We start from the raw sequence: 27998 nt of genomic DNA, 5'->3' as shown, positions 1-27998 counted from the left end.
AAATCTAAAGTATTTCTGTTGCAAGAGAGTACTTGCACTTTTATTTTTCTAATGTTTCATTCTGATATCCAATTTAGTCTACATTAAATAATTATGTACACCGTACCGCTCCACCGGTTTTATATCAATTAGTATCAACTCAGGATAAGTCATCAATTTCTGTTTACACAGTGGGTTTGAGCACCGGCAACTCTCTCCTTGCCAAAATGTAGGACAGTGCCTTACATGCGGTGCTATATCGCTAAGGCAAAAGCCCAAAGTTAAAAATCCTTGATTTGATCCTTGATAAATGTACATAGGTCCTCATATTCATTCACATGTCTTGTGAAAATCTTCATACCACTTTTGTACGGAAGGATACCACTCTACCTTCCACCCAACACAAAATGAAATACAAAATGGAAGATGGGTGAAGGTTTTCTGACAGTCTCTTGGCAAGGCTTAATAAGTGTACTCAACGTGCATTTGAAACATGAGGAGATGGACACAATGTTACACGGTACAAGCATGTGTTTCATTTGAGCCCCAAGTTAATCCCATACGAGAGGTGATACAAACTGGACAAGGTATTACAGGTTTGGGGGCTAGTTTTGCTAAAACAACATTCAGTTTAAATTTTGTTTTAAATACTCATTATGCATTTGAACATCATTACATTTGAAGTATCATTTGATTTCTTTCTCTAGAAGTTATTAATAATCTGATTCAAATTCACATAGTCTTTTCATTCAATCAAATTGGTTTGAAGCAAACAACTTCAATACTTCTTTGCAAACTCACTTTTTTGTCATATCATGCTTCCTGAATCTTTTTTGCAATTATCAAAGTGGATTTTCTGGAGAAGAAAAACAGAAAAGAAAAATACCCAAGGGGAACAAAAGCAAACTTACATTTACATGTAAGCCGTTAGTTTTTGGCATATGCTTTGTGATTAGTATTTGCATTGCACACTTCCAGGAAAGGAAAACAAAATAATGTGAATACATGCACAGAGGAACTTTTTTCAAAGATAGTCATGGTTTTTATAACTATTTTTGTTGAGTTTTCGTTTGGAATGGTCAGATTTACAAACATGAGTAAAGAACACTGGATATATATACAATGAGAAGAAAAACATCCTACACCGAGTCCAACTGAATTCCAGACAGCCTCACACTGACAAAACTGTCATGACAAAAGGGGTTTTAACAGTTAGCAAGTAGGTTTATAATCAACCCTATCCCTCTAGGGATACTTTAATGGTGAATGAAAGATACGCAACACCTGTTGAAACAAGCCGTGTATCCCATCTAAATTGAACAATGAAAAAAATGAAAACACTTCAAAGATTAAAATCCTGTGCACTTTGACCCATCTTCATTTGATTGCATTCAATCATAGAAGCTAGGAACTATAGAAATTCGAGATTGGTGAAAGTGGAGATGTGAATGCCCAGAAATTGAAAAAGAGTGACTGAAACCATGCTCGTTTTCACCACACAATGAATGTGATAATTGAGAAAAATATACCCCACTATGAACGAAACTAAAAAATAAGCATGCATTTGAACACATGTTGATGAAAGTGAAGAGGCTCTCTTGCTGAAATTGGTTTACCTGTGTTTAGATAAATGTGTACTACATAAAATGTCATGTGAACATAAATTTTACATGCTTGAATCAATTTGGATTTCAAACAAGGACCAAATGTGAAATACCTTTTCGAGAATAAACATTACATGGATTGGATTTAATTTGGCTTCAAATGCATGTACTTACAGAAAGGTACAATTCTACCATAGTCAACGAAAGCAAGTCTTAAAATTTTGAAATAGTTGCGTCTTATGTTTCTATTAAATTTGGCATGAGCTACATCAAAGCCTGTTGCTTCTCTGCATACGATCAAGTCTTTGTGTTAACACTTTCAAAAAAGAAACATTTCCAGTGGATTTAACCTTCACAATTGTTGGTTGCTGTGAGGTAGGAGGCTGAGCATTTCAACTAGGGCGACAAATGACGCTAAAGGTGAAACCAAGGCTTCTACGTGTACATGCCCTCAAGATGGTACACACTTAAGTCTGAATGTAATGCAACAAAATAGACAAGACATGTTGCTGGTCAGTCCTGAAAAGATACAAGAACAACTGCTGTGCTCAGAGGTGAATCCAGGGTGTTTTTTAAATAAGGGGGTTGTCTCAAGTGTCAAGTAATGCCTCAATTACAAAAGCCAAGCTCATACTTCAGAATAGCAGTTTTTATTTTAATTTTATTTTAAATCTGCAACAATAATTAATAATTTCAATCAGACAGAAACGGAGGTGATTACATTTTCCTATCCCCGTTACAGAAATCCTCCCTTGTTAACTGCTCGCATACATGCAAATCTGCCTTCTATTTCGTATCCTGCATAAACAGTTTTGATTAGAAATTGATCTTTCCGCAAGTGTCTTTCTCCAGCTGTTGCCAATCCTACCATCAATCAATCAAATCTATATGTTCATTTGCACTTGGAACATGTCGGGTGGATGTCAGGTGAAGGTATAGGTTGGGAGGAGGTAAGGTGTAAGGGTGGAAATTGGTTGCATGGTTGGAACGTGGAAGTGGGGTGCAAATGGGATACGCGTTGAGTGAGTGGGGTGGACGGAGTGGGTGGAAGTCAGTTGCATGGGTAGAGCTGGGGTGCAAGTTGCGGGTGCTGGTTAGATGGTTGGAGGTTGGTTGGGTGGAGGCAAACCAACCTTTTTGATTATGTCACAGTGTTATAGGTCTGAACTTATAACAGTCCCCATCAATCCTCCAATTTCACAAGCTTTCATACATGCTAGGGTGTTGGGGACGTTCTTAACAGATATAAATTTGCTAAATTTGGTCACTGCCTGTACGTACATTTGTCAAGAAAATATAGAGCAAAAATTTACAATCCCACAAAAAAGTTGTAACTAGAACTACACAGGAAAGTGTACATATACCATCTTGATGAACTTCAAGCGTACTGGAAGCAAAGTTCCATCACGCTGGAGTTAATGTCAGCTGTTCTTAATAACACTTTCCCTTGTAACTAGCTCAGCAGCAAGATTGCAGGTTATTGCTCCAGGTCTGTGTCGGTGCTGGTCACTGTGCAACAACAGCAGCATCTTCCTGATACTGGAGCGCAATTGTGTGACAACACCTGCATCAATAACCTGTTGAATGAATAGAAGACACAAACACCATGGGTTCATCACGGATTCCTTGAAAACTGATTAATTTGATGAAATTACTGCAGGCCCACTGCTCGACATTTTAAGCCCATCTCTGCTTTGTTTGGAAGGGGGGATGGTACTATAACAAGTTTTTGCGGAGGTACGTCACATGTCACACCCCAAGCCCAGAACTATCATCTCCAATTGAAAATCTATCTTCTTGGAGGAAAACTACTGGCTATAAGTGCTACACTCCCCCACTGAAACAAATTGAGGGTGCTGGTTTGGCACGGAGGAGTAGATTGGCATGAAATTGTGAAATTATAGCATTTCCTATCACACAGGGAGGTATAGGCAGCTATTACGGCATGATCATTCTCTAACTCTGCAATAGGAATCAAACAATACTAAGGCTATGCTGATATGTTGACAATGTGTCTCTTTCTTAGAGTGAAAGATGAAAAGCAAAAGATGACTGACCCCACTTTCAAATTTCACTTTTCCCCAACAAGATATTCACAACCCCACCCTTAATCAGAATGCCTGTGTGGAGCTCAGACAACACAATTAAATATATACTGGTGTTTGCACAAATTCTGGAGTACATCATGCGTTTCAAGGCACTTGTCAGACTCCCAACTAAAATAGCTTGACAATTAACTGCGAGAAGCAGTGCTCTTCAGCTCTCTCTAGTTTCTCTCTTTTTGCTACTGTCACAAATACCAACAGTGTGTGGGCTCTGTATCTGCCTGGAGCCAGTGCTTCAGATGATAACGGGCACTTAAAATGCTCAAAACTGTGACGGCCTTCAGACACTGCTTGTGTCCTGTGCATAGACCGTGCGGTGCGTGTGTCTACATTTCATGATCATCATAAATCTGTTATGCACCATATTCCAGTGCCATTGCAATGCAGTATCTCAAGTGATTAGACTTGACGAATTCATTTGTCATGCAGAATCCTGTTAGCCTGTTTCCAATATCTATAGATACATGTACATCTGCACAGACGGTTATACTGCTCCCTAAAACAAAGTCTAAATAATGACAATAGGTCAGCATGTTTGGCCTGCTAGCCAAAGGTAGGGTTAAAAATGACAAGATCGCTCTGTCGCAAAAATAATCTCTATTTAATTGAATTCGGAGCCTGAGGTTTAAAGAAACTGATACATGCATCCATGTTCTGTTTGGTCTTGTCCCAGTCTCAGGAGAGTGACAAAGCAAACATTTTACAAAGTCTGTTGACACAACAAGCTTTTGGCTAGAATATTGGTCAGTTTTAAACCGTAAATCAGTAAGATGGAACACTGTATACAGTATCTGCCCCATTAGTTAATTATCCACAGTCAGTCATTCATTCAGTCATTCATTCAGCCATTCATTCAGTCATTCATTCAGTCATTCATTCAGTCATTCATTCAGCCATTCATTCAGCCATTCATTCAGTCATTCATTCAGTCATTCTAAGTATATTGTACTGCATGTCATATTGTATGTTCTGGCAACTAGATGATTTAATTTTCAAGATGTATTTTTTGCGTTGGGGAGATGTTAATTTTATATAATAGGTTTTGCCCTTACCCAACGTATATTAATAAGCACTGTATGCTCAGTGCTTGTTAAGACATCTGCACTAGTAAGCAGGAGTCCCACCCGAGTAAGCTTGTGAGGTTTTTTTCGCAAGCTCTCGGACAAGCACTGAGCATACAGTGCTTATTAATATACGTTGGGTAAGGGCAAAACCTATTATATAAAATTAGATGATTTAACATTTTGAGAAGCCAAGACTGCTATTAAATTTCTACTCTCATTCTCTGCATTTAGTCATTGAAGAAACTCTGTGTAGGCCTTTGGTGACAGAGAAGGCTTCAACGTTGCCAGGATTAAGGCCGTGTCCGAAACGGGCTTCCAGAGCTACGGCTAGGTCTATTGTCTACCCGTCTCCATGCATTTCCAATGGAGCAAAGACTTAGACCTAGCTCTAGATAAGAGATTCGGATGCAGCCTTACCCTGCACAAACAAATGAGACACCGGCTAATTTATCTCCCTGCTGTTTGAAAAGATTTCAGTCTGTAAATTTACCCTGATTCCCTTTGTTGTGCACAATAAATTGCATGCATGAAAACGTCACATGGCTTGATATTTTCATCTACTGCATTTTCAGATCATACACATATTTGTAATGATAATCAATCACAGGGGAAGGGAATTAAAATCAGACATGTTGTCTTTTAATTTTTTTGGCCGAGACCCAGGTGTTTGTATGGTATAATAACCAACCATAAAATGAAAAGCAGGTACATATATACATGTAGTGCCCTCCCATTATCCACAATCCCGTTTTAAACAGTTACAAACTCTGCAATAACTTGTTCAATGTCCACTGTGCTTACATGACGCCATACACCGTAAGTAGAGCTGCCACACAAAAGCCAACAATGTTGTCAAGATACCAGACGTTAGGATGTGTCTCAATGACTGCCGCACTGACCAGAATGCTGTAGGCAGTTATTGAGCCTGCAAGTGAGCTAAAACCTGGAACACGAAATGGGAAAATAACCATGGTTTTTTTTATTTACAGCTACAATAGGTCATACAATGTACTTATAAAGTTCATATTTACTTAGACCCTAACTCAGGGCAAAAAGGGAGGTAGAAAGTGTGACCTGATTGAAGTTACCTGAACCAGAGTAAGCAGCCAAAAACTGCTCCACCAAAGTTCACCTTGAATGCCCAAAGAAATGAGAATGTTCTCCAACCTTCAGAAGTTGCCAGGTGCTTGTCTTCCACCATACATAAAAAGAGTGCCCGCCAATCTTTAAACTCTGGCTGGGAAGTTTGAAACTTTGGGCACTACACATTCACATTCTGGAATACTTCCTCTTACATAACATTATCTTGATTGAAAAATGCCCACATTTGGCTAAAATTGCTTCCAAGTTTTACCCCCCAACCCCCCTTAAACAAAATCTACCTCTCACAGATTCCCAGAAATGCAATAGACCTGAACTCTAGAGAATGAAGGGGGGGCCGAGTTCCTGAACCCCATGCTGAGGCTTCCCGCTTGCTCCAGAACTTACTTAGCATGTTTTTCCAAGACTTTATGTAGAGGTTGGAGACATGTTTAACATTAAACATGATTTTACTTTACTGTACAATTGTGCCTTATTTAATATCACTACATTGGAAAAGGTGCAATTCCTAGAAAATGTTGAGTAGAAATAGCAATTTGCTTGTGCTTTGAATAATTGGGTGCTTATTTTTGTATTCAGCCAGATGAATTTTTTAAAGTACATCTAAAACTCACCAAAGAAAGTTAGGTCCAGCAAGCACAAATTTGATTAAATGTCTTGAAAACAATGTTCTATGGAATGACTTCAAGCACACCTTTCAAATAGAGAGAAGACATGCAATCAGACTCACCGTCACTCTTAACTGTTTGACTTTCAAGTTTCTTGGCAGTAATAAACTTGCCAATCGCCAGTAGGGCACACACAGTCCCACTGATTGCTGCTAACACACACAGAGATGATGCCTGTAGACAAGGAATTAACATTGAGGGTCAGCTGGAATGAAATTCAAACAGTGTTAACGTCCCCCCCTTTAAACATGCAAACCAGTGAAAAGTGGCTTGAGGAAACTGATATCATCACTGCCATGGGAAAGAATTAGACATCACCATCCACAAAACACAATTAAATGTATCCATTTTAATTTCATTTATTGTCATTTGCGTGTGTGTTGCAATTTGCACTTTGTACAAAATTATTATTCTTGTTACTCCTTTCTAACAATGACACCAAGGATTCCTAAAAAGCACCCTCGGTGCTGTAGCTCGCAAGCCTGAAGAAATGTGCATTCATGTTGATAGTCGTCTTTGTCAAGTCATCTTCCCCCGAAATCAGTATCTCTTCATCTGTAGAACTAAATGTCAGCTGCATTACTGCCATGGATGAGGACGTTGCATGCCCCACATGGTGGCATGTGTGTAAAGGATCTGGCGTGCACAGTGTGGTGCCAGTTTGGTAGCATGACAAAAGAACTGTAGGTTGATAAATGGTCGATTTTCACTCCAAGTAACAAGCAGCCGAATTTCTCAAAAGCCATGGGAATCTGGTGCAATATTGTAAGTTCTACCGTGTCTCTAACATTCATCCCTACCACACATGCACCCATGAACACCGTGACAATTAGAAAGTGCACTTTGAACTCTGCAATATGTCTGAAACATCTTTGATTGAAGAAAAAAAAATACCTCAACTTTGCATAGTGCTATTCATGGACAAGTCTGACCTAAATCCACAACCCACTGGTGCAAATTTCAGACATTTTCAACCCAAACAAAGTGATTTAGTAATGTTAAGAGTAACAGTGCTAAAAAATGGACCAATTCAATACAAAGTGAAAGCAAATGCACAAAGAGTGCCATATTTGTACATGCACTTATTTCAAAGGCATACTCTATAAATGGAGTCTTTTAAGAGACTTCTGGCAAGTCTGGACTGACATCTGGCCCTGAGGCCTCAATTTTCTGGTGACGGAAATAACCGAAGGCCTGTTATATGAACGTACTGTAAAATGAATTTGTAATGGGTCGATGGGAATTGCCATATTGTATCTCTTCATCTATAGCACTCATTGTCAGCTGCGTTACTGCCAGGGATGAGGAAGTTGCATGCCCAACATGGTGGCAGGTTGTGTGTAAAGGATCTGGCATGCACAGAGTGGTGCCAGTTTGGTAGCATGACAAAAGAACTGTAGTTTGCTTCTTCACATACAAAACTAGTAAGCCAGATCATTGAAGTTAAAACTGCTCTAGTGTGGACTGAAAGAATAACATTACTCAGATGGGAATTCTGGAATTCCTGAACCAATTTCAGCTTTTCCCCTTGAATGTCAAATTCTGCAAATTGGAAATAACAGGATCACTTTTCCCAATATGAATCACAGCTTAATTAGTGGGTCCTTACATGATGATTGGAACCATTTGGGCCAAATCAAACTAAGGTAAAATGTTATGCTAAATGTAACTTCCCAGAAACAATGAAAATGTCATCATCTCAGTTCTTTCAAAATTAAGAATCCAGATTAAACTGTTATTCCCAAGAAGTACTTGTAAGGAGCTTTTGGCATTCAGAAACCAACTCTAGCAGGAACAAATAAAAGCAGAACGAGAAACCAAAAACAAACCAGAACCCAGCTGAAACAAAAAAGAGAAATTACCTTCCCCCAGCAACAACAACAAACAGAAAAAAAGAACCTCAATGTCAAAAAGAGAGAAACTGTGAAAAGATGAGTCAAACATGCAGACACCTCCAAAATGACAAAATCGTTGCATGTTCATGTGAAGTGCACCATTTGGACAAAAGCAAAGCAGATTGAAAGCACACTGCTTGGTGCCTCATCCAACTACATGTACAAATCCTTGGACCGGTACAGCTTCCCCCCCCCCTTTACAAACCAAGTATCAGGTTTGAGGAGACACATTCAATATTTATAAGTTTCATGAACATAAAAATTATGATTAAAGATTGGCAAATAGGATCTCGGCACGATGCTGAGTTCACATGTCAAGGAGCACCATGTGGTTTTGAATCCAAAATGGATCGACACCCTTGTTTGCAGGATAGGGCGTTCTGGTAACCCACTAAAAATATCAAATCCCAAGCACATCAACTGATATCCTCTTTGAAATTCCCACCAACTTTCTGTTGTATGCCTCAGATTAAATTCTAAACTTTTCAGGCCCTGAACGTTAAAAATAAAACCAAACAACGAAATTAAAAAACACTTTCTTATAACAATTAATGCAATAGATCAATTGAAAATGAAATGAAAATGATTTCACTACCAATGTGAAACTCAACTGATGCCAACCACCATATATAAACACCAAGACTGAGGCTTCAAATCTTACACTTTTGGTGTGAATTTTGTCAAAAAGTTCGATGAGATCTCGCACAATGATTGACAGGCTGGCTACTAGGAAGAAAATGGCAAGAAACAACAGGGCACTGCCGTAGAGAAGAAAAATAAAATTCAACTCTTAGAGGAGAGTGGCACACACACAAGGACCTGACAACTTACAAACCAATTAAATAGGATTCTAGATTACTGTTCTTAAAGTGTGGCATTGAACTGGTTCAGATTGGCATACCAGAGTTATGCCAAACCACGTAATTCCCCAAAATTGGTTTTCATTACTGTCCTTAGAAAGGACAATTTGCGACTGTAAGTTCATTTTGTCAAAACAGGTCCAAAACAATCACGGACGTTGACACACTTCACCATTTCAATCAATTATACATTGTATTTATAAAAACCTTGACAGCTAGTCTATACAGGCAGTTCAACAAAGTCCAACCACATACTGAACAACAACAAAGAAAAAGGAACATGACGACATGATTAAACTCTCAGTACATAAACAATGTAATACTGAACATATGAAATCACAGTACACCCAAACAATTCATGCCATACATTCGCACACATTTCTTTCTCAATAATGTTGAAATTGCTATATTCTCCCTGCTCATGAAGATACATATGTAGAGGATCACAGAATAACCTGTTAATCTGAAAAAAATGCCGGAACGTGCAACAAAATAACTGCAGTGCCAAAAAATGCATACAGGACAAACAGAAATAACCACTAAGTTTACACTGATATGAGAAGATTACAGGTGGTATTTCTACAAACCGTCTTTGCTGCACTTACATGATTCACCCTCCACCAAAGATGTCGGGAAATACTGAATGCTGCAAAGTACAGGTTGGAACAGGATCACTTACTATACACAATATATTTTAAAGTAGCAAACCTTGACAAATGTCGTACAGTGCTGGATCTCTGTTCTTCCCCAAAAGATATCAAACGTGGCTCTGTTATTATTTGTTGCAGAAAGACATGTTTGAAATTAATTTCAATAGACCTCTCTCTTTCTTCCACACTGTCATATTTTCAGCCTACTGGTGGCTGGTTAGTGAGTTTATCTCCAGCTGTTCTTCTCCAAAACATACCACATCCTAAAGCTAGATGGAGCTACCGGTAGGAAGCCTATTGATGAAAAATGAAAGGATAATCCCTAAATTCTGCTCAAAAAGAACAGAATATGCTCATTAACCCCCCCACGTCCTGCTTCCTATTACATGTACATGATACGTGTACCTAAAAACATGGAGTGTAGGTACAGTATTTTGGTTACTTCTTTTATACTGATTCAGTGTGCACTGAACTAGGTCCATTGGGCTGCATTAACTTTGAAGGGTACTAGTTGCATGCCGTATAAATGAGCCACAAGTACATTGAACCTTTTGCAACACATTCAATTTATAACAGACACTTTTTTTTCTTCACTGCCAATGTCGCATTTTGCAAAAGCCCCTCTGAAAAAACCCTGTTTTGTCAGGCCATCAAAATATGGTATGCTGGAGAAAAGGCAGCATGACTTTTTATTTCATTTACTGGCTTTCTATATTATGTTTAAAATTCACTACTCAAATTTCTACTTCTGGATACAAAATGGATGAAAAAAAATTTCACTTCAATTGACAAGCATTTCCTTTTTTCTCAAAAAATCCAAATTATCTGTACAGAACCTTCAGTTACTTCCCCTAAAAAATTATCTATAGTCCTGAGATATATCAATTGAGCCTCACCAGAATTTGACCACTCAGAACTTCTTGTGTTATGTATGGTGTTTGTTTCCCAACTGTAATAAATTAAAATTCTACCAAGGTTCTGTTCAAATGCATATTCTGCTGCCTGCATTAAATTTCCTGACTATTCACCCTTCATTTTATTGCTTGTTGCAGGCAACCATGAAAATGCAAGAACGACGATAATAATTAAACGTACACTGCTATGAGCACAATTCAAAATAACTATAGTACTAAATAAATATTATGATAAATAAATATAATTAATAAATAAATATAGCTCTTTAGTGCTGAAAGTAAATATAATGCTATTCAAACATTATTGAAAAATATTTATATTACTGTGCATTATCATAATGAGTGTTCTGTATACATGTGCCCATCTTCCCTGACTAGAGAATGACATAATCAGCAAGCCTACCTGTACTGAAATTCCACTCTGACCATGAACCCTAAGAATCTTCAATCCTTGTTACAAGGACTGTCAGCAACCAGATAACAAAATTCTCAAGTATATAAAATGCACAAACTCACATTCGTTCCCTCTGCTCTGAGTAAAGTGTTGTCACCGAACCAAAGAATCTCCATATTACAACCACCGATGTGAACACGTCAAGTACACAGCCAAACTAGATGAATTTGGATAAAAAAAAAAGAACAGACAGAAGGTGAAAAAGCTGTGCTTGGAAGTTTGATCTTACTTTACCCTATTCCTCCAAGGACTGGGTAGATCTGAAGTAAACCATAAACTGGAATGTGGGACAGACAAACTTTCATCAAATGCAGCACTTACCCCAAAGCCAAAAGCAGCTGAGCTTGCGGTCATTGCAGAAAGAACTGGGGGGGGGGAGAGAAACAGGTGACTACTTTTTGGCAGTTTATCATTTTTTATTACGATAGAATACAATGAAATAAATACAAATTCTGTGCCTATAACTTCTTGATTGTGCTTGGTATCTTACACTGTTGATCTTTTGGACAGGTGACTATTATTTTCTAACAAGTATGTCAGAAAATTAACTGACACATATATAGTCTCTTCGCACTCCATAGGATCATCCTCATTATTCATTTATGGTAATGAGGCCAAGGATTCCTCAAAAGGGCTCCTGGCACTAGAGCTAGCAAGCCTGAAGAAAATTGTGGATGGAAAATGGAAAAACATTTGGGGTAAAATACATCTACACAGAATCAGGTAGGGACTAAAAAACCCAATCCACATGAGGACCAAGCCGGGAATTGAACCAGGGTGTTTTTGTTGTGTTTTGTTGAACTTTTGAATTACTTCAAGTTAGTTCTCTCCCGTTTTTTAATCCGCCTCACATGCAAGGGTAGCAAACTATTGCACGCGTTGACACACGACTTACCAAAGCTAATACCGCCAAGTATAAGCAGACTGAAAACTGAAGCCCATGCAAACCCCATGGCTGCTCTGCGCCATCGCTGTGCTTGATTGGCTGTCCATGGAATAGAGTCATCCAGTGGAACTGGAGAGAAAAAAAGGAAAAAGAGGGAGGAAAAATGAGTAATGATTGATTGAGAATATTTATCTTAATACAGACCTTGCATGTACATGTAAATGGAAGAAAGAAAAAAATGAAAAACTCTCCCACACCAACGAGATACATGTACACTATAGTTCCTTTTTATGCCATGGACAGGACCATTTTTTATTGAGGTACCTGTAGCAACCCAACAAATGCCAGTGAGTTGTAAGTACACATAGGAAAGAAAGTGCTGAAATTAACAACATGCATTGTCAGTTGACCGGTCATGTCATACTTGTATTATCCAGAACATGACATACTGGTATACCTCACAAAGACTTCCACAGAATGAAGTCAAAACCCAAGGAAATTAGACTGCCTTTTGACTGTTTTTGTTTAACTACGGAATACATGTACATATGCATCAAGCAAGTGGTACTGTAAACAGCTAAATTTGCAAGTTGAGTAAATTGAGGAAACTGCCTTCTTCTCCCATTTGGTGTATTCATACACAGCAATAGAAAAAAATCAGGTTCATGAGTTCTTTTCCAGGTAAGGGGCTTGAAGGAGAAGAGAAATGGGGGAAACAAAACAACTTTGATACTGTGCCTTAATCATAAATATTAAAAAACCCTCCTTTTCCTGTAACTACCAGTCAAAATCTCCTTCCACTTCTCCTTCTACATACAGTACACAGACATATCATATGTCACTTGACTGATTTTGACTGATAGGACTACTGTGTCAAGAACATATTTTTGCATAGCGAGGGTTTTAAGACCTCGATCTGCTTGCAGCTAGGAAGAATTTGGGGACTCAAACTTGTAGCCAAACCAGCCCAAATCAATTTGAGGACAGAACTGAGTACACATGGTACATAAGTATTTCCCTGTGGGTGTTTCTTTTAGTAGCTTGTGATCAGGCCGTTTCTGTTGCGCAGGGATGCTACTCCGTGCACTGCATCGTGGGTATTTTTCTGTTACCGGTACATCATTGGGGAAATCTGCTGATACCCTCCTGGGCCTGTTTATCAATTCATTATCTGCGGTCACAAATCCAGCTGTTTTTACGACTGGGGTAATAACACACATGGAACCTTTGAAGTGGAGGGAGAGGAATTGTGACTCCTGTTCAGACTGTGTCAGATTTTAGCTATATATGAGTAAGAATTTCGAGAACACATATGCATACATGTGCATGTACGTGGAGGTATGCACATCAGCACGATCACCCTTGTGATATATACATGTACATGTATACAGGTACATGTACCAGCACCAGTACCAGGAGTTACAGATCAGTGACTTTGGAGTAGATGTTTTATGGTCCACAAGCCTGTGCTACACTTTAATCATCCATCAGCTTAACTATTTACATGTACATACACAGCCAAAATAACAGCACAGAAATATTGACCACATATGTATTTAACAAGATTCTATGTCATTGCTGCAAAACCTTAACCCTAACAGTCCCAAATCCTCCACTTTCCACACAATTTTACGTACACCCTTGGGGGTTAGGGTTAAGGGTTTCATTTATTCTCACAATTTGTTCAAGCAGTAACGTCTCCCCATTCCACTCTCCCCCCCCCAAAAAAAATGTCTACAGATATCTTACTAAACAGCACAAAATGTGCTTAATCCAGCATTGAAAAAAAAAACAACAACAGAGAACAGAATTTTTAAAAAGTCGCCACCAACTTAAAATGCAGTTTTATTGAGTGGGACTATTCGGTGTGAATTATGTAGTCTGCATATGGCATTACCAGTGAAGTATTTTGAAAACATTCATGTACCGCAGCTGACTCTGTAGAATATCAGTCAAAATCAATACAAATTTAAATATCAAAACAAACAGTGAGCTTATCTGATTTAGAAATGTTTGGGGGCTGTGTGATGATTTAGATATCCTTTTACAACGCCAACACACTATGCAATTAATTCACCAACTGATTATTTGGGGGGATCACTGTATAAAATAATCAGGAAGTTTACTGAATGGTTTAATATTGACACTGTATTATAGTGAGTAATTTCAACAAGCCCAGGAACGATGGAATGAAAAAGAATTTTAAAAAATTGACAAGGACAAAATTCAGAAAGAAGAAATTGTTGACTTTCATACTGTGTATTACATGCACACAATGCGGGCAAAATTGTGTGACCCAAATGAGAATGCATATGAGTATATGGAATCCAAAATAATCTAAGCCTTTGTAATCATGAACTCTGTCAACAGTACTCTAAAATTAAAAATTATGAGTCATTCCACAAAGTTGACAAGCATTTTGTAGCATTTGGACATTTCTCAGATGAGGTTTAGGGGTAACTCAGATTAACTGAATTATTATTTATAACATTGTGACTGTTCTACTAAAGAATTGTTCTGGAATATTTCAGGGCATTTTGAAATTATTCAGCATAACATTGTTCAATGTTAGCAGAAATAAATTGACAAGAACACAAACCCCTCTTAGGGAATTTAATGTGAGGCTTTGATTATTTTCCTTTTTGAAATTTGGTGTAAATTAACAGATTTCATGGAGTGGCTATGAAAATGTCCGATTAAATTTCCAGAATTCCGGTCAAGAATGATGAGCTGTATTCTAAGCTAGTTATTTGGGGAGAATCTGATGCAAAAGAAAAAAAAGAAATTGAGCTTTAGCTAAACTTTATGAAAAATAGTTACATCTACAACCAGTTTCTACAGACTGAGCAATTTCATAATGAAACATTTGACGAGAACCAGAAGAATAGTCAAAACTAAAACGCATTTACAAATTTTACTCTGAGTAAGGGCTGCGCTGAATAACCGATCCATTATCAACTATTCAAATATTCTTTTCTAAATTTGAATATTCAAATGCAAAATTCATGAACAGGAAGGGAGAATTTTGTTTTGTTTAAATGAGAAAAATTACGCCAAGGAGGCTTGTTTCAAGCAGATTCAAATGAAAAGTGACAGAAACCTTACAACTCAAAAAGGAAATTATTCATTAAAAAATTTAAAGGGATAGAAATTTTCAACAGGGCAAGAAGCAGTGGCTGGAGATACTCCTTTAGTGACAAGAGAAGCTATTATAGTGATCATAATGTACAATTGTGTACGTTATTGCCACTGATTTTGTATATGGTTCAATCATCAACAATCTGCCGGTCTTTAAGACCGATTATTTGGATATTCGATCGAATTGGTCAAATATTCGAATAGTGAATTATTCAAATTGACTTAGCCCTGCTCCGAGTGGCCATTCCTCAACTTCATGGAATGACCCATATGCCAGCAAATTATATGTTTTGCACATATTAGTCTCAAGCTTACAATACATGAGCATCAGTGGTTATGACTACTAGTACTTTCTCCAGCATGTTGATGCAGTGCACAAAACTCAAAGTCATCTGATTGAATAGAACTTGCTCACCATGCAAACGTTGGTGGTTTATCAACACCAGGCGAGCAAGATGATAGGTTTGAGTCTCCACCACTTGTACATGGTAAAAAAAATTTCTAGACAAGTTCTCAAAGAAGCACCAATGCACAAATGTTGAAAAATAATTGTGAAGAGGTTACAGAATGAAAAATACAAAATGCCCAGATGTGAAAATGACCTCCTCTCTCACCTTTATCGTTGTCTGATTCAGTATATTTTCTGCCTGCTGCATCATTAGTGTGTCTGCTGGATGATGTAACTCTCTGGTTGTTGTTGATTGGTAGGTACTCGTCCAATTCCAAGCCTTGCTTCTCCATCTTAGAACTCAAGCTCTTCCTTGTTCGTAATCCACTGAAGAAAAGAAAACAGTTTATTAAATGGCTGGATACTGGTAAACAATTATTGAAAAAAAGACATAAAAAAGTGTTTTGTTTCTTCAAAAGAGTCATCTGCGGTGAAAATCTTTTAAGCATCCACACTTGACCACATACATGTAACTGGAATGGTAGTCTGTATGATCAATGGACGTGATATACTGTACTGTGTGGACCACCTCAAAAAATCTGTTCAACAAGTGGCAAGACAATGCACAAACCAGCAAAAATCCCTTTTATAAGAGCCACACGTTTAGGTACTACCAGCAGATTACTGAAGCACAACCCTGCAAACAGGTAGAGCAAGAAACACATATCAATATGGTACCAGCATCCTTCAGTACGCAGTTCACCATGAAATCCTATACATTTCCATGAGCTCAACAACCTGTGATTGTTTTAACCATAATACATCACACACCAAGGACAAACCAGCCTGCCCACACATGTGCTACATGTAAAGTGACCCACCTCCATAGTGTATCTCATATCCGCAATCAGGTCAGGCACTCACAGGATTGATGACACACCCCTCAAAATCAGTCATTCTGAAAATTAAAAAAAATCAGTGGAGTTGTCATGCCATGGCCAGAACCGGACATTACCTGCTGCACACAGACTGTTTAGCCTTGCATGGCACAGCATTGAATAAAATGGTTGTCCAAACATGATTTTACAAAAATAACACCAATGTACCATCAACAAGAAGAGATTCCTTTGTTTTAATTGTGAATTGTCATGAACGGTGAAGATGGAGCTGCACTGACCAAAGAGGTTTTGGAACCAAGCTGGCCTCGAAGATAGTGCTATTTGATTTCAAATGTCCTATCGAAAAATGATTAAAATTCATTATTTCTTTCTTCTGCAGAATTATTCTATTTAAGCTTTATCTGGCCTGTGTTATGGGGGTCTGCACATGTGCATCAACTTTCGGCCTACTCGTGATTGCAAAATTACCCAAGATGCAGGATTCTTCTCCTTATCTTCCCCATACCTAACCCCCTCAGATTGAACAAAAAAGGAAATAAAGAAACAAAGAAAGAAATCCATTTTCAAAACTTAAGTGGGTTTAAATTTGTCTGTACAACTTATAAAAATGGAAGAAAAAAAATTTGGAGGAAATGTGTACACACATTATGCGGAACACTTTATGCATCTACAGCGGATCCACATTCCACAGTGGGCACCGTGACACCTGGTATGCCCACCAACTAGTTCCTTTTGGGGGGGTCTACCTCCATCTTGGTTTTTTTTATATTATATTTTATATTATTTTTATTTATTTTTAAATTAAGAAAGAAACTTTCACCCCACCTGCACATGTTCAGATTTCATTTCCTTTCATTTGTGAATGTTGCTTGGATCCATCACTGCATATTCTGCAATTCTGACCCAGTATTTCTCCATTATTGCTCAAATCAAATACATAATACTGAGATATAAAACCTGGCATTATATACCATTACCAGATGTCCAAGTGACCTACATATCAATATGGTGTTACATTAAACCACGCAATAGATTATAAACGATGGAATCAAATGACTTGATGCTGGGTTTCTCATGCACCGGATGAAACTGAGACACTGCAACACAGCAATATGCACAGTGTACATTTGATTCACATGTGACAAGTTAGAAAATCCTGAAAAATTTATCACCACGAAGGTCAAAAAGAACAAACTAAAAGTACATGTAGATCGGATCAAGTGAACAAAAATGTATGATTTTACTGCTCAGGCTGAGAATTGAAAATTCCACACACTCAGACATACTTTTTAATTTATGGTAGCTGATAATTAAATCCCTCAGGTCTCCTCTCTATCTACTTTTCATTAGGCTGCTGTGAAAGTACAGTAATACCAGTCACACCCCAAACAGATGTGACCTATCAGCACATGTCTGTAAATAATGAGCTCCAGTTACTGATTGCAACCAGATGGGCCCCTAGGGGTTACTGATCTTTCAATACTCCTTACTCTGCAGTGGTTGGGGTCTGGCCAATGGAAGTCTACAGGCTTGTGGTGTATACCTGGGGTGAGGATTACATGGAATCTTTACCAAGTTGGCCCATTGGAAAAAAGGTTATGACCATATTTGGTGATATGTAAAGACTTTCATCACCATGGGTTGACACCAGGGTTTTAACTAAACCTACAAGTACTCAAAGGCCAACCTGCAACAGCTCCACACTAGGGACACTACGTAGCCTCTTGTCACCTGTCTGTGTCTGAGGTTCAGTCAGTTCAAATTAATAAATATATTCGAATGTTTGGCCTTCAATTCAATCAATCATTTGGTTGTACCAAGCTTCCATGAAAGCAGAAACAATATATATATATGTATGTTTTTATAAAAAGTAAAAAAAAAAAAATCTGAAGAAGATGCACTTTTTGGAATTGTTTTTTGTTGGGCATATATGCATTCAACTGTCTTAAATCATATACTGTATGTAAAACCTTGAATTATGCTTTTAGAAATTTAATACAATTTGGCAACCTAGTACCTGATTTGTTTTCACTCACTTCTCACTTTGAAATACACATCAGTTTGGAATATAAATGGAATATTTTGACAATTGATTATTAATATCTGAATATTCAAATATGCACTGCCCGCGTCCATGGCCTTGAGTTCAATTTTAATTTACAAATCTGTAGCTACATGTATATATTACAGTTGATGTGAATGAATAAGTAGCTTACATAATTATTGATTATCAGGCCAGTTGAAATTAATGTTAGGTTTACGTACACCACTCAGATTGAAAAAAAATCAGTGGGATGGCAAATTTATATTTTGTATATTATGAAGTCTATTTCTTTGCATCAAAAAAAGGACCTGAGTTTGCCTACGTTTGATGGACAGGTTTGGTACTAAACCTAAGCAAAGCACCATAACAAACATGAAATTTAACAAGGGCTAAAGGCTAGTCAGCTGATTCATGGCAAGATATCAACATTCAGGAACAATATAACATATTGACATAGTACGTATGTTATAGAGCAATAACGCTATGGTGCTCGCACATGCTAACAATTGTTTTACTGTTGTGTGCAAGTCAATAGGTGGATGAATTTTGTGACTCAAAAATGCACTTTCATGGGAAGAAAAATACACGTCAAAGTGAAACATACATACACCCTAGATTATTTGGAGTGGGTTTTGGAAAGAATTGCATTGTGGGCAATCACAAGGTTTGCCAAGTCTCATAAATCCCAAGAAGTTTTAAAAATGAATGCCTCACCGTGTTAATTTTAGTAGAGGTGAGGAATGGGGTTCAGTACCTGGGGGATATTCAAAAGGGTTGAAAAGTAAGGTGAAATCTTGTTGGCCTTAAATTCATTTAATAAATTGAGACACTCAAAAACTGTCCAGCAATATGAACTTCACATGGTTTCATATTATTCATTCCGGGTGAGTGGAGATTCTAATAAGCCTTTTGCGAGTTAACTTTGACCCAAATCTGGTACTCTGAGTTCTTTAAATTCACGTGAACATAACAACTTGAATTCTCCTTACTAAAACCACTGTTGCTATACCTCGTGATTCGGGGCAAGCTTTTGCTTAGTTACATAAGAGACACCTTGCAACTATACACTGTTCTAAATGGTTAAGAAGGGCACAAAGGAACCAGTCCATTCCAGAGATGGTGGTCGCTATGCGAAAGCTTGCTCCGAATCACGAGGTATAGCAACGTTGTCTTTAGTCTGGGGAATTCAAATTTTATTTATTCAGATTTTATTCAGATTTAACTCGCAAATGGCTTATTAAGGATATGAAAGATGTATTGGGTAAAGAGTATCTAGGCCTACATCACATGCAGGTTTCATGTTTTTACCAAAAAGTTACATGCAAAACATAAAATAAAATAAAAATAAACAAAAAAGTAAAAAGCCAAACATCACTGAGGAGTAGACAGGCCTACACAAGTAGCTGTGAAGCAAAATCTCACGTTTGTGTAAAAAAAAGGCGCCTGTCACATCATCTAGCCTACATTATGTATATGTCATGCACGTATGATGCACGTACAGTGAGCTGTATCATGTGTACGCGGAAACACCAATCGGCAATCCTGCAACAAACGAACTTCTGAGTTCAGTTACCCTGCAGGTAAAGGTGTGCAGAAATCCTCATCTCGATCTAGACGCTTGCTTAGAAAGTTAGGCTGAGCTTCAGTTGAAAACTGCACATAATTCAGAATTAGTAGGCAAGAAACCATCGGCTAGTTCAATGGTACGGTGTCAATGTGCACAATTCGACTGTGTGCGCGCACGAACGTACGGTATACGGTACGGTGTACGGTACGCCCGGCCGGCTAGCTGTGTGTACCATGAACTTCGGACACGGCGCGCATTGCAGGCTGCGCTCTCTGGGGCATTCATATGCGCCGCAAGGCGGCGCGCTAGTAAAAGTAATCGCGGCGCTCACATCAAACACTTGTCGATGGGCCTGCATCCCTTTGGCTCATCAGACGATTACATGACATATTAACTGTGGTGAGTCAGGTTGGCGTAGTGGTTCTTTCCTCGCCTTCCACCTCTGCGGCCCGGGTTCGAATCCCGGCCCGATCCACATGTGGATTGGGTTTTCAGTCCCTACCTGATTCCGTGGGTTTTACCCCAGAATATTCTGTGCCGTGACTGACAGAGGGCGCTAGGCGCGGTCCGAAGTTATAGATGGCGCTCTACCCAGTAGCAGAGGCAGATATATCGACGTTAGGCGCTAGGCGCGCATAGCTGTGTGTTAAGCGAGTGCGGCAGATAGGCTCCGCCTTGTGCGTTGTGCGATAGGGCAGCGGAAGTCACTGCTTGGTCACGTGAGTGCGGGCGTGGTCACAGCAGTGCGAAGGCTATAAAAACCGCGCGCATGCAAAGTTGAATTTTTTTTAGTTATCCTGATCAAGGGCTGATCCTGAAGTAAAGATCGAGAATCTTGTTCCGAAGGGTTAAAGTCACCTAACCTAGTGACCGTGCCTAAGTCCCGAGTGGTGCGTGTGTCGTTGAGGGGCCTCGTTAGGTTGAGGGGCTAATTGGTGGTGCGGTATAGTTCCTGATAGGAGCTTGCGGTCGATGCAAGGGCGGATTGCTATCTCGTGACGTGAGTTGCGTGTATCGCAGCCCTGACAATAAGCCCCGTAGACTTGATAAAGTCCCCGATTCGGCACTGGATGCTCACAATTAATTGTGGTGTTCGCTGCTCTTGGCGAAGTCCGGTCACGTATATAATCACACAGTCTCCCGTCAATAGCGCCCTCTGCCCTCTACTGGTTGAGTAAGTTGATGAATAAACCAGCCGCCTGTTAATTGTTGTATATAAGTCAGGTGTCCAGGCGAAGTTTAATTCAAGTCAGGTCTGTCCAGGCTACGTCATTAAGTTTCGACCAATCAGATTAGCCATCATCTCGACGAAGACCAACTTTCTTGGGGGACGGTATACTTCGGTCCCAACGGACTCGTCCCTAGCCGCTCAGGGACTCTCCGGCGTGCCGTCCGACGCGCCACGCCTCGAGGAGGAGGGCGCCCTCGCCTTCGTCGGAGGGGCGCAGCGTCACATTCCTTTTGGGTTTTCCTCCCACCTCTAAAACTGTAACTGCTTCTCATTGTCTCCCCTCTACAGGTTTCTTCAGACTTGCGAGCTACAGTGCCTTGGGCGCTTTTGAGGAATCCTTGATGTCATTACCAGAAATATATAATAATAATGTAGCGTACACCTGGGTGATCTTGTCCCTCAAAACCCGGTAACGTAAAGGAGGGGGACAGATACAGGACTTCCAACAAAGAATTTATTTGTCTTCATCCACCAAACTCGGTGCACGACCCTCCAAAACGGCCGTCAGAACAACAACTGCTTACGTGACACTTGAGCTCTAAGAAAACACAGCGTATCACAATGTATAACATTTTCTAAGGCCGCCCTGGCACTTTTCCCATTTCCCTCCCGCGCCCGCCAAACCACAACGCCTCAAAATAGAACCCAATTTCCGGTGCGGACCCAGCACAAGAGAAACAGGTCAGGGCACTCCCCCAGAGGTCCTCCGCCGGCGGCCCTCAGCGCCGCCGGCGGCGTACGAAAGATTAACGTGGCAATAAAATATGAAAAAGGCTATACAATTGTCTGTTACACTACCCCCTCCTACGAAAAAGCCTATTCTCCGGAATAGGGCACATTTCTAAGATTTCACTCAATTTAGAAAAACGACTGTCTTGATTAAAAGAAGAATTATATACACAATTAGAAGAAACACAGAAATTGAGTCAAACAATCATCACAAAACAACAATGTTAATGTTCACTCATTTTCAAAAGGCTTAGGCCCACCTGGGTGTCCACGAGAATGCTGGTTAGCGTTGATTTAGGTCCCAAGTTGGTTCACAAATCAAACAAGAACACAACAGCCAGCGAGGTCTACCCACTGCATGGTCACTTGTTTATCTGGCCTATTCGCCGTTTAGACCGTCTCTGTTCCAGGTTCGCCACCAAATATCTCCTGGCTCTCTGAGGCCGACTGATTCGGTCTCCCTGTACGTGCGCAGGCCCGATGGTTCCTCCAGCGTCTCACGTGTAACCGTGGTGAATTCCTCCTCTTCTACAGTGACCACCCGTCTGACTGGGACACCACCCGCTGCTCCTTCAGCCTCTCCACCGGCGGCGCCACCGTGCTGGGACCGGACGTGTCGGGCTAGGTAGTCGGCACGCTTGTACGCCTGCGAACACTGGCGGCAAGGGAAGCTCCGCTCCTCGTGCGCTGCCATTTCATGCCGTCGTCTGTTATAGGAAGAGGCGTATGCTTGCCCGCACACTCGGCATCGAAACGGATTCCTCTTCATCTTGATCTCGGACTGGTTCTGGAATTGTTGACCAGGCTGGCTGTTTGCCCTTTCCGTCTCTGCTCCAGTGTGGGGGGAGGAAGGGTAGACTTGTTGCAAGTACCTTCGTGGTTTCCGGACTGCTCTACCACGACGAGTGCGAGGCGTGATGGTGACTTGATGTGGTTGGTGGTGAGCCGTGCCGGCGGCGGGGCTGCCCGCACCGGCGGCGGCGGTGGGGCTGCTGTGAGACGGGCTTGCAGACAATTTCCAGGCCTTGGAGAACCCACAATCCTCTGCACTCACTCCTTGGCAAGTCTTTAGCCTATCCGCATGGACTACTGGAGGGTTAGAGCAGGGGGTCTTTTGGATTCGGTACACCACATCAGACAGCCGGTCCACCACGACATATGGCCCAGTCCAGCTTAGACTCAACTTTGGACAGACTCCCTTCTTCCGTACCTTGCAGTGGAGCCACACGACATCTCCTCTGTTGTACAACTCCTGACTAACATTCCTGTCATAGTGCCTCTTCTGAGCCCTCATCTGTGACCCGGTCGCCTCCCGTGCTGCCTCGTGTGCAAGCTGTAGTTTGTCCTGTAGGGTCTGTGCATATTCTGATGCATTTGACTGGGCTTGGGGGGTAGAGCCAACAAGCAAATCAACCGGCATCCTGACTTCACGCCCCAACATCATAGTGTTCGGTGTCTCTTTGGTGGTTTCGTGCTCCGCTGACCGATATGCCATAGTGAGAAGGGCAAGATGTTCATCCCAGTCGGTCTGCGACTTGTTCACCCATAGACTCAACATGGCCTCCATGGTTCGGTTGAACCTCTCGACCATCCCGTCAGACCTCGGATGGTATGGCGTCGTGCGGGTCCTCCTTATGCCAAGGACTGAACACATCTGTGCAAAGACTTCAGATTCGAACTCTCGACCCTGGTCGGAATGAACTTCAAGAGGAACACCAAACCTAGAGACCAACTCATCAACAAGCTTGGTTGCCACTGTCTTAGCAGTATGGTCTGGAACCGGATAGCATTCTGTCCACCTAGTGAAGTAGTCCCCAACAACAACGATGTACTTGTTGCCTCGCTGTGTGGCGGGAAGTGGCCCAACAACATCAATCGCTATCCTCTCCATTGGTGCTCCAACTTGGTAGCACTCCATTCGCGCTCTCTTTGCCCTTGCAGGTGGCTTCCGCCGCTGGCACTGTTGGCATCGTGCAACCCATCTATGGACGGACTGCCTCATAGAAGGCCAGTAGAAATCACTCCGGCATAACCTAGCGAAGGTCTTTGCGATACCTAAGTGTCCGGCCGTCTTTTGGTTGTGGAAGTGCTGCAGAATAGTTGGTTGCAGTTCTTGTGGCACTAGGACTCGGAGACGGGGCGACTCGGTCGGTCTGTCTGGCTCCCACTTGATACAAAGGGCCCCTTGCTCCATCACCAGCTGCTCGAAGCGAGCCCACCAGAACTTGATATTTCGGTTTAAGGAAGCTATAGTCTCCCACGGTGGCCGTTGACCTTGCGTCACCCACTGCCTTACCACTTTGAGGTCCCCGTTGTTTTGTTGCGCTTGGACAATATGGTCATGACTGAGTTCTGGGGTAACTGTTGGACTCTGGGCCCTCGATGGAGGTTGATGAACTGGCCTCAAGGTCGGGTCTTGAGACAAATATTCCACAACCGGGGGTTTGGCTTCCGTCGCCAGGGGGGATGCTGCTGAACTCAAGGTTTCAGCTGCCTCTGCCAATGGCGGGGCTTCCAGTTCCAACCGGTCCGATGCCTGAATGGTACTGCACCGTGTCTGTCTCCCCCGGGGCTGGCGTAAGCATTCTACATCCAATATGGCGCCTTGGCTGATCTCCTCCTCCCAAATCAGCTGGCACCTATGCTCTCGCAGGAAGTCCAGGCCAAGAATGGCGTCATCGCCCACGTCAGCAACCCACACGTTGTGCTGTATCTCAGTCCCTCCAAGGTTGATTTGCACCTTCGTACGTCCGGCAATGCGCAAGGCACTGCCGTCCGCCTGACGGAACTGGCGATCTGCAGGGTAAAGCTCCGGTCTGATGTCCGGACCCAACCTGTCCCAAAGGTGGGAAGAAATGAAACTCTCCGTTGCTCCCGTGTCGATCAAGAAACTCACCGCCAACTTAAAACAGTCTTCCCCGGACATAGAGTCCCAACTCCAAAGATGCCGGTCGTATGGCAACACCAGACGGTGGTGGGACCGTCAACACCGGAGGTGGGGCTGCCCGTGCCGGCGGCGGAGCTGTCCACCTCGGCTGCGGGGCTGCCTGCGGCGGCGGCGAGGCTACCCGTGCCGGCGGCAGAACTGCCTGCGCTGGCGGCGAGGCTACCCATGCCGGCGGCGGAACTTCCTGTACTTCAGGTTCACCGGGCCTCTGGATATCTACGGCTGGGCTTCCGGCCCCGAGACCAGCCTTACCCTGTTTAACGGTTGCTGGTCGTCCTTTAGGTGGGGACATCGGGCGCGGAAATGCTCAAGGCTACCGCACTTCCAGCATCCTGGCTTCCAATTGTCCCCCTTCTTTGCTTGTTGTCCACGACGCTGTTTTTGCAACAGTTCTCGCAACATTGCCGCTACGTCCTCAGTACCCGAGGGGCCCAGGGATTTTTCCTCGTTGGGCTCTGCTGTCAAGGGTCTGGACCGTCCAACCTTCTCAGCTTTGCACCAGGCTTCAGCCTCAGCTACGATCTCTACTGCCTCATCCAGTGTCGACGGTTTTCCCTGAAAAAGGGCGCGCTTCAGTTCAAGATCGTCCAGAGCATTCTTGAACATCTCGATAGCAAAGTCTTCCTGGAAGGTCGTCCCGCTATCAGGAAAGGCACGTCGGACCAGTCTCCTGATGGCCTGCCCAAGTTCAGCCACAGTCTCGCCCGGACGCCTTCTTCTAGATGTCAACTCGGCCCGATGTCTGATCCGCTGGCTTGCTGTTCCAAAACAACGTTCAAGGGCCTTCACCAGTTCGCCATAGGACGAAAGTACCTCCTTCGGCAATGAGCAGACGACCTCCAATGCAGGCCCCTTCAGCGCCACCAGCAGGTAGTCGGCTCGCTGTTTGTCACTCCAGCCATTGATCTCACTCACTCTCGAAAAGTGAACAATGCAAGAGGCACCATCGTACTCCCTGGCCTTTACCCGCGGTACCGCTCCGGTGTATGCCACGCTTGCGTGCTGGCCCACCGCATTTGCAGCACTGGATCCGCTAATAGCGGTGTCCGTGTGCACTGCCGTGTGACTGCCCGCATGACGAGGCGTACAGCCGCTGCTTGTCCCGTTAGGAAAGACTGGGAGCTGATAAACATTTGCATCAGAGCGGTGCTCACCTTCACTGTCTGACTCGCTACACACTGTCCGCCACTGTTTACGAAGGTCCTCAGCGAGTTGTCTCTGGTGTCTTCGCAGGCTACGAGTTTTCTTTGGCCGGTCTGACTCGTCCTCCGTAAAAAGGCTTGGTGTCTCTGACAAAAGCCGCTGCGGTTTATGTCCAGATTTGGAACCATACGTGCCCCGTCGTGAGCTCTCTGTCAGGGAGCGTTCAAGCCGTTCAATGTCCCTGGAAATTCCGTCGATGGCTTCGGCGATGCTCCGTGTGGACGCCATGGGACTTGCCATCAGCTTCAGCGTCAGTGGAAATCATCCTAGAAAATCCCACCGCTGCCACCAAATGTAGCGTACACCTGGGTGATCTTGTCCCTCAAAACCCGGTAACGTAAAGGAGGGGGACAGATACAGGACTTCCAACAAAGAATTTATTTGTCTTCATCCACCAAACTCGGTGCACGACCCTCCAAAACGGCCGTCAGAACAACAACAACTGCTTACGTGACACTTGAGCTCTACGAAAACACAGCGTATCACAATGTATAACAATTTCTATGGCCGCCCTGGCACTTTTCCAATTTCCCTCCCGCGCCCACCAAACCACAACGCCCCAAAATAGAACCCAATTTCCGGTGCGGACCCAGCACAAGAGAAACGGGTCAGGGCACTCTGCCAGAGGCCCTCCGCCGGCGGCCCTCAGCGCCGCCGGCGGCGTACGAAAGATTAACGTGGCAATAAAACATGAAAAAGGCTATACAATTGTCCGTTACAATAATAATAACATGAAACTGTAGTCCATTTAAAAAAATAAATGAAAATTTTTGCCAAGGCAAGTCATGTGCGGCATTTTGTCTTTACTGCAGCATTGGTGAAAAGGCCAGTCTAGGTCAGGTTCAAAGAGTCCGAATAGTGACCCTCCATCAAGAGGGTTAGCTACTCTGAACGTCAAATTAGCAAGAGGATTAGTTGCAGCAAGTTTAACACTGCTGTGCACAATTAAGATGCCATTTCAAATTGTCACAGAGATGGCTCATTTTCTGACCAGAAAAGGCACGGTCGTCCAAGAAAATCTACCCCTCGTGAAGACCATTTGATCCGGCGAATTGTGAGGGATCCCTCGGGTTCTCGAGATCAAAGCAGCTTTGCAGTCCACTGGGGCAAATGTTAGTGTAGGAACCATTTCTCGCCGTTAGAGCAAAGAATCTTGGCTTATTAGGTCACACAAACCTGCTGCCCGTTTTTCCTTCTCACCAAGGTGGCAACGGCTCAGTTTTGCCAGGAAACATGAGTCTTGAACTGCAAAAGACCGGACGAAAGTTTCGTTTTCAGATGAATCAATGTGCAACAATTTGTATCACGCAAAGCCCATGTCTGAAGACCTAGTGAAAAGAGATTTGATGCATGATACACACTGAGTTGCGACCGTGAAACATCCCGCAAGCCAGATGATATTGCTTCCATGTCCCATGCTGGAACATCTGGTCTGTTCTTCCTATCACCCAACCACCATGAACGGTCCAAAATATGTCACACTTTTACAGGATCAGCTGAAAACTTGTGTAGATGCCCCCAAATGCAAAATATTCACGCACGATGATGCTCCATGCCACTAGTCCTGTCAGGTCCAAGGTGGGTAAGGACTTCTTGTCAAGGAATAAAGTCAAAGTTCTTCACTGGCCGTGGAATAGTCCTGATTTCAATTCAATCGAAAATCTCTGGAAGG

The 27998-nt window shown here is 42.1% G+C and overlaps 1 protein-coding gene across 7 annotated transcripts; it reads right to left on the bottom strand.

Moving 5' to 3' along the window:
* Positions 1-5: 5 nt before the first annotated feature.
* tmem163 (transmembrane protein 163) lies at positions 6-20772 on the bottom strand. 7 transcript variants are annotated; one of them, XM_022256397.2, is made up of 10 exons: positions 20719-20772; positions 16588-16664; positions 15933-16093; positions 12190-12309; positions 11616-11659; positions 11357-11451; positions 9078-9174; positions 6584-6695; positions 5554-5695; positions 6-3160 (listed from the first exon to the last, which is right to left on the bottom strand). In XM_022256397.2, the coding sequence occupies exons 3-10, from the start codon at positions 16057-16059 to the stop codon at positions 3061-3063; spliced, it is 837 nt and encodes a 278-aa protein (XP_022112089.2). In that variant the 5' UTR covers positions 16060-16093; positions 16588-16664; positions 20719-20772; the 3' UTR covers positions 6-3060. The 7 variants fall into 7 exon arrangements, with proteins under 7 accessions (XP_022112089.2, XP_086990972.1, XP_022112090.2 ...); XM_087134846.1 differs by lacking the exon at positions 20719-20772 and adding an exon at positions 20612-20710; XM_022256398.2 differs by lacking the exon at positions 20719-20772 and adding an exon at positions 20548-20697.
* Between the last annotated feature and the right edge of the window lie 7226 nt (positions 20773-27998).

Source organism: Acanthaster planci, linkage group LG03, assembly GCF_054643075.1.
Source record: "Acanthaster planci isolate LZ-2023a linkage group LG03, COTS_SCS, whole genome shotgun sequence".
NCBI lineage: Eukaryota > Metazoa > Echinodermata > Asteroidea > Valvatida > Acanthasteridae > Acanthaster > Acanthaster planci.
This window is presented reverse-complemented; position numbering and strand designations above follow the sequence as displayed.

What these genes read in the sequence shown, in the direction of transcription:
- tmem163 (XM_022256397.2), bottom strand. Translation starts at nt 16,059, where the DNA reads ATGGAGAAGCAAGGCTTGGAATTGGACGAGTACCTACCAATCAACAAC. An exon ending in TGAATCAGACAACGATAAAG is followed by an intron (nt 12,310 to 15,932) that starts GTGAGAGAGGAG and finishes TTTTCTCTCCAG; the next exon opens with TTCCACTGGATGACTCTATT. An exon ending in CAGCTGCTTTTGGCTTTGGG is followed by an intron (nt 11,452 to 11,615) that starts GTAAGTGCTGCA and finishes AAATTCATCTAG; the next exon opens with TTTGGCTGTGTACTTGACGT.